At 33.6% G+C, this 8071-nt stretch overlaps 1 protein-coding gene across 1 annotated transcript in view; it reads right to left on the bottom strand.

Moving 5' to 3' along the window:
• Positions 1-8071, bottom strand: part of MALRD1 (MAM and LDL receptor class A domain containing 1) — a 725579-nt gene that overhangs the window by 664068 nt on the left and 53440 nt on the right. Inside the window, exon 5 of the mRNA XM_011963908.1 lies at positions 6089-6185. Within this exon, the coding sequence (XP_011819298.1) occupies positions 6089-6185 (97 nt within the window). The remainder of the gene's footprint in view (positions 1-6088; positions 6186-8071) is intronic.

Consider the following 8071-nt stretch of genomic DNA (forward strand, 5'->3'; position numbering starts at 1 on the left):
AGGGAGGGAGGGAAAGCAGGAGTCCCCCAGCATCCCCCATCAAAGATCAGTTGCCACAGTTTTTGATGCTATAGAACTCTGTGGTCATCACAGGCCCTAAGCCCAGTCTAAGATCACTGCCAGAAGTTGACATGGTTATGCTACTCCAAAGAAGGAGCCCACACTGTGCCTTCTCTTTCCATGATCTACACTGCTGCTATAAAGTGCTATCTTGAGACTGGAGCCATGGCTAGAGTGCATTTTTCTCTGGGGTCCAGTAGCCACTGCATCTCCCCATTCATGAGGATCTGATGGCACTACACTGTGCTCACACATGGTAGTGCACCATTCTCCATCCAAGAAGCTATAGCTCTCTACTTCTGTGAATAAACTGCCAGCAGGCACTCCAACCTTCCAGTTCAAGTGGATGCAGCACACCATCCCAGCTATTTGAAGCCCATACCTAGTGGTACTGCTGCAACCCCAGTGGCCAAGCTTATGAGATGTCTTGCGCCTTCAAATTATAGGCAATCTTGCCAACTAGGGATGTCATGACTGACCAGAGATACAGCAGTCCCAATGTATCCTTGTATGTGAAACAGTCTGGCACCATAAACATCAGCAAAGAAGCCACATCCAAGCTATAGTCAACATCAGCAAAGAAGCCACATCCAAAGTGGAGCAGCCCTGAAAAACCCTCAATACACAAAACAGCCCAGCATTTCTGTCACCGACAGGGAGGTAACACTTGACCCAGTAACAGAGCAGCTCTCACATACACTTGGCATTCAGAACAGCCCAGCATCCCCACCTCCAGTGGGGAGGCTTGTCCAAGGAGCTGCACAAACTCCCACAACCTAAACCAATGAGACACCTTCAGGTATTACTGTTGTTGACTACAGCTGAAGAAATTGCCCAGAGACTACCTTACTGTGTCCACCTAGAACCAAAATCAGTGTACCCTACCTAACCAATACTCTAAAGCACATGTGCAATCAAGATACCCTACCTAACCAATATTTTAAAACACAGGTGAAAATATTTCCCCCTGAAAGCCATTCTATAAAATTGGAAGGAGCAATTATTCCACCAGTTGCACAGATATCAACATAGGGAAATAAGAAATACAGAAAAGCAAAGAAACATGATACCACCAAAGAAACACAATAACTCTCCAGTACCTGACCCCTACCAAAATGGAAATTTATAAATTGCCGAAAAGGAATTCAAAATAATAATTTAAAGTACCTCGGTGAGATAAAAGAGAATACAGACAGTTCAACAAAATTAGAAAAATAATTCATGGGTTCAATAATTAATTCAACTAAGAGATATCATTTATAAGACAGAAATCTTGTAGCAGGGGATATCAACTAATGAAACAAAAAATACAATTGAGGATGTCAATAACAGCCTAGTAGAACAAGGATTTTCTGAATCCTTGAACTTGAAGACAAGTCTTTTGAAATAGCTTAGGAGGGGAAAAAAAGACAGAAGAGAGAATGAAAAACAGCAAGCAAAGTCAATGTGACCTATGGGAAATCATTAAGTGACAAAGTTTTGCATTATACAATTTCCAGATGGAAAAAAGATAAAGAAAGGCACAGTAATCTTATTAAAATAATAGTTTAAAAACCTCCCAAGCCTTGGGAGAAATATGAACGTCCATATACAGAAAGCCCAAAGTCTCCATTAGATTCAACATAGAGATGTCCTCTTTAAGACACATTATAATCATATTACCAAAAGTCAAAGACAAATAGATAATTCTAAAAGTAGCAAGAGAAGAGCATCAAATCATATCTATAGGAATTCATTAGACTATGAACAGATTTCTCAGCAGAAACCATGCAGGCCAGGAGAGAATGGAACGATATATTCAAAGTTCTAAAAGAAAAAGAAACTGTTAGCCAAGAACATACTATCTGTAAAGCTATTCTTCAGAAATTAAGGAGAAAAAAGTATTTTACAGACAAGCAAAAGCTGGGGGAATTAATCACCACTATACTGGTCTTACAAAAAATGCTTAAGGGAGTGTTTTAACTGGAAATAAAAGGATATTCATCATTAGTATGAAATCCTATGAAAATATAAAACTTACTTGTAGAGGTAAATTTATAATTGAATTCAGAATGCTTAATTATTGTAATCGTGTTATATAATCTTTCAAATCTCTAGGATGATGAGTAAAAGTCAAAATCATCAATGATAACCACAGCCACAATATGTTGTTAGAGAATACGTAATATAAAAAGATGCAAATTAAGGTAACATAATTACAAATTGTGGGAGGAAAGTAAAATTCTAGAATATTTGCATGCAACCAAGCTTAAGTTGTTATCAGTTTAAAATAGTGTTCTGTAAGATTTTTTTAATGTAAGCCCCATGGTAACCAGAGAGAAAAAGTTACAGCAGGTAAACAAATGAGAAATAGAAAAGAATCAAAGCTTATTACTACACAAAAGCACCAAGCCACAAAGATAAACAAGAGAAGAAAGAAACAAATTTCTACAAAATAACCAGAAAATAATGAATAAAATGAAAGGAGTAGGGCCTTATCTGTCAATAACAACATTAAATGTAAATGGATTAAATTCTCAAAATATGTAGAGTGGATAAGTGGATTAAAAAACAAGACAAAATTCTATGCTGCCTACAAGAAACTCACAACACCAGTAAGAATACCCATAGACTGAGAAAGTAAAGGAATGGAAGAAAAACATTCCATGCAAATAGAAATCAAAAGAGACCAGCAGTAGCTATAACTATATCATATAAAATAGACTTTAATTTGAAAACTTAAAAAATCGACAATGATAGTCATAATATAATGATAAAGGGATCTATTTAGAAAAAGGATAAAACACTTGTAAATATACATTCACCCAAAACTAGACCTCCCAATATATATAGCAAATATTATTAGACGTACAGAAATAGATAGACTGCAATACAATAATAGTAAAAGATTTCAATCCCTTACTTTCAGTAATGGACGGATCATTCAGACAGAAAATGAACAACGAAACATTATATTTAAACTTAACTCTAGATCAAATAAACCTAAACTATATTTGCAGAACATTCTACTCAATAATTACAAAATATACATTTTCCCATGAGCACATGGAATTTTCTCCGGGATATATCATATGTTAGGCCACAAAACAAGTCTCAACAATTCTGTAAAAATCAAAATCATATGAATTATCTTTTCCAGCCACAATGCAATAAAACTAGCATTCAACAACGAAATGAACTTTGGAAGTTATACAAATACACGAATATTAATCACACCTTTGAAGAACAAAATAAGCCAATGATAAAATTAAAAAGAACAGTTAAATATTCCTTGAGACAAATATAGACACACAACCTACCAAAACTATGGGATATAGCAAAAGCAATTCTAAGAGAGAAGTTTATCGCAATAAATGCCTACATCAAATATTAGATGTTATACTTCAAGGAATTAGAAAACACAGGAAGAAACCAAACCCAAAATTAGTAGAAGGAAATAAATAATAAAGATCAGAGCAGACTTAAATGAAATAGATACTAAACAAAACAATACCAAAGACAACAAAGCAAAATAGTTGTTTTCTTGAAAAGATAAACAAAATTGACAAACAATAGCTGGACCAAGGATAAAAAGATAGAAGATTCAAATAAAATGAGAGATGAACAAGGAGATATTATGACTAGTTGCACAGAAATGCAAAAGATCATAAAAAGCCATCATGAACAACCACATGCTGGAAAACCTAGAAGAAATACATAAATTTCTGGACACATAAAACCTACTAAAATTGAAGAAATAGAAAATCTGAACAGATTGAATTAGTAATAAAATGTCCCCCACCAAAGAACAACCCAGACCCTGATGGCTTCACTAATCAATTCTAGCAAACAATTAATAAATAACTAATAACATCTCACTGATATGTTAGAGCTAAAAGAATTGATCTCATGGAAATAGAGAACAGAATGATAGATACTAGAAGCTGTGAAGGGTGAGTGGGTGGAAAGGGAATGTAAATGGAGGCTGAATACATTCTATGCATGTAACAAACTCACATGCACCCCATAAACATGTAAAATATTTCATTCATAAAATCAATAAATAAATAGTACCTATTATTTAAAAAAATGAGATTACATCAAACTAAAGTTTCTGCACAACAAAGAAAACAACTGAGTGAAGAGACAACCTACAGGTTCGGAGGCAATGTTTGCAAACTGTGCATCTAATATGGGGTCAATACCCAGAATACACAAGAAACTCAAAACAACTCATTTTCAAGAAAACAAATAATCAAATTTGAAAATGGACAGAAAACCTCAATAGATATTTCTCAGAAAAAGACAGAAAAATGACCAATGAATATAATATGAAAAAAATTCTCAGCATCATTAATCATCAGGGAAATGCAAATTAAAATCACAATGACATATCATCTCATACTTCTCAGAATGGCTATTATCAAAAAGTCAAAGTTAACAAATGCTGGTGCAGATGTGGATAAATGGGAATACTTATATACTGTCAGTAGAAATGTAAATTAGTACAACCATATAGAACAGTATAGAGGTTCCTCAAAAAGTTGAAAATAGAACTACCAAATGATTCATCAATCCCACTTCTGAGTATTTATCCAAGGAAAATGAAATCAAAGAGATATGATTTCAACCTCTATCAAAGAGATTTTTGCATTCCCATGTTTACTGCAGAACTATTCACGATAGCCAAGATAGGGAATCAACCTAAGTGTCCATCAATGGATGAATGGATAAAGAAAATGTGGTAATACACAAGCAATATAATTCTTTTTTATTTAACTATAAAAAGAATAAAAGCATACCATTTGTGACAATATGGATGAATCTGGAAGACATTAAATGAAATAACCAGACACAGGAAAACAAATACTATATCTTACTCGTTTGCAAAATTTTCAAAAATCTATCTTATAGAAGTACAGGGTAGAATAGTGGTTACCAGAGGCTGGGGAAGATAGCATGGATAGTGTGTGTGTAGAAACTGGTCAATGGGTATTAAATTACAGACAGATCAGAGGAATAAATTCTGTTTTTCTATTACACAGTATAGTTAACAATATTATATTATTTCAAAATAACTAGAAGAATTTCAAATGTTCTTATTACAAAGAAAAAATAAATTTTTGAGATAACAAATAATTACCCTGATTTAATCATCACACAATGTATACATGTATTTAACATCACATCACATAATATCCAATAAATACGTACAATTATGTGTCAATTGAAAATAAAATAAAACTTTTTAAAAACCAAGCACAATATCAAGATCCTATGGTCTTTCTTAAGTAGATGAAGACATCTCTTCTTGTCTTGAAACATTATTTACCACAAAAACTATATCTCTGTACTAAATTGAACTCAGAAGCCTTATCTACAAAAGTTATCTTTATTCTGTTACAAGCCACAATATAACAAAAGTCTTAAAAGAAAAATACCCTGAAATATATATGACTGATTCTTTTTGACAATTAGATTAAGCTTGATATTTTATGCTATTTTAATTATAACTTTAATATTGAATTGTTTTGGAATAATACAAATGAAGAATAGAATATTATTCAGTTAATATAATCAAAGGAACAATAGAAATAAAAGTTTACATCTGTGGCTCATTGATGTGTCAAAATAGAAAATAGATTATAACTAATATCTCTATTTTGTATCTTTCAGCAGAATAATCAAACCAATTGTCCAAGAAGACAATTTCAAGTCTATGGAGGCTAGTTTTCTCCCAGTCTCCTAGAGGGAACAGAGTTACCTTGTTAAAATTTAACTTTAGCCACTGTAAACATTGCTACAAGATTTCAAGTCTAAGACTAAATTATCCCATTCAGTTCTTTACAGCATCAGTCAGTGAAAAACAGCCAATCTTCACTCCTAGTATAGATCCAGTCACTGTTACACAATGTACTAGAACAAGGAAAAATAGCGCACATGAAAACATCAGACAAAAATAAACAGGAGATTAAAGTCATTACAATCTTTAAATTGCACTGAAATCTTTATACACAATAAAGGTCAAAATGAGAGAAAAAGTTCTTACCATTGGCAGGCAAGCAACCTGAACTGAAAGATATATCATCAATAGCAATGACTTCATCCTGTTCATACGTTGAAGTCATTTGACCTTGAAAAACAACCTGCACAAGAAAAACAAAACAAAACGAAAACATAAAGCAAGGAACATCACTGTCTCACAGTGTTATAAAAGAGAGCCTGCAATAGGAAATATGTCACTCTGTAGAAGCACTTGGGTGACCACGCCAATTCCAGGTGCAAAGAAATCACAGCAAACACTCTGAGAAACAAAGAAATGTAGGGTCATCACTGTATCTCAAATGTGTGGCATAGGATAGGTAACATGTTAGTGAAATGCAGCAATACTCACCTGGATTTTTCCCTACAATCATCTCCTGTGTTCAGTTCCTATGTGTTCATACTGTTTCACATTTACCAGTTTTTGGATCCATGCTCCATCTTGAGATCCAGTTCTTGGCATTTTGCAATTGTGTCCCATCTTCCCCTTTGGTTCTCTAAATCTTATCCACTCTTGCCTTAGATGTCATCCTCAGGCTATCCTATTGCACATTTTCTGCCATTATCTAAACATTGACTGGAAATGATTGTTCTGTGACTTATTGTTAAAATGACTGAACGTGGCCTGTTACAGTGCCTCACACCTGTAATCCTGGCACTTTGGGAGGATGAGGCGGGTGAATCACTAGAGGTCAGGAATTCTAGACCAACCTGACAAACATGGTGAAACCCCGTATCTACTAAAAAAACAACAAATTAGCTGGGAGTGGTGGCGGGCGCCTGTAATCACAGCTACTCAGGAGGCTAAGACAGGAGAACTGCTCGAACCAGGGAGGCGGAGGTTGAATCGCTTGAACCCGGGAGGCAGAGGTTGCAGTGACTGGAGATCGCACCACTACACTGCAGCCTGGGTGACAGAGCAAGACTCTGTCTCAAAAAAGAGAAAAGAAATGAGTGAACGTGACATTATGATGTGGAGCCCACCCACGACACCACTAAGAAAAGATACTCTGGTATGATTGACCTGAGAAACTTAAAAAGAAGCCACTCTCCGATTTTCTAATTACCCAAATTGATAGAAAATTGGCATGTTGATGGCAGACATTATCCCATCCTTATTAATGAATATCACTAATGTTAGAGGCTTTGTTCATGGATGTGATAAAAACATGTGCATTATTCAGTCTTGTTTACAACATAAACATTGTATTTCTCAAGAAGTCGGCCCAGATTTTTAGGTTTACAATTGATCTAGATGCAGCAAAACAGATCATTTTTCTATGGTAAATTATTTCATCCCTGTACAATATGCTGTACCACTACATTTCCTTTCAAACCATATGCTATCTACCACTCTATTACAAATCCACTGAGAAATATCCATGACGTATAGAAAAATCTGTCAATAGCCCTAAGAAAGTCATATTATCTTTATACAAAAATAAGTGTAACTACTTAGAAAATAGAACCATGTTGCAAAGGACTGGCAAAGATTATTGTGTAGAGATAGTTTTATACAAAGGTGGTATAACATAGTGATTAAAAGTATGGCTAGAATCTGAATCCAACATATAGCTAGGATCTGAAACCAAGTAGTTTGATTCAAAATACATTTTTTCAAAAAAATATATTTTATATCGTATATGTAGTTATATAATACACATTCTATAATTTATATCATATATAATATATGCTATGTCATATATATAACATATATATGACATAGCATATATATATAAAACATATAACATATATATGACATAGCATATATCATATATGATATAAATTATAGGTTATATTATAACATATATAGATTAATACATATTATATAGATAGATACAGATATTTTTAATCAAACTACTTGGAGATATACAATATATAACATATAATATTGTATATATATAACATATATATGACATAGCATATATATATAAAACATATAACATATATATGACATAGCATATATCATATATGATATAAATTATAGGTT

The sequence above is a fragment of the Colobus angolensis genome, unplaced genomic scaffold (assembly GCF_000951035.1).
Source record: "Colobus angolensis palliatus isolate OR3802 unplaced genomic scaffold, Cang.pa_1.0 Scaffold63, whole genome shotgun sequence".
NCBI classification, from domain to species: Eukaryota; Metazoa; Chordata; class Mammalia; order Primates; family Cercopithecidae; genus Colobus; species Colobus angolensis.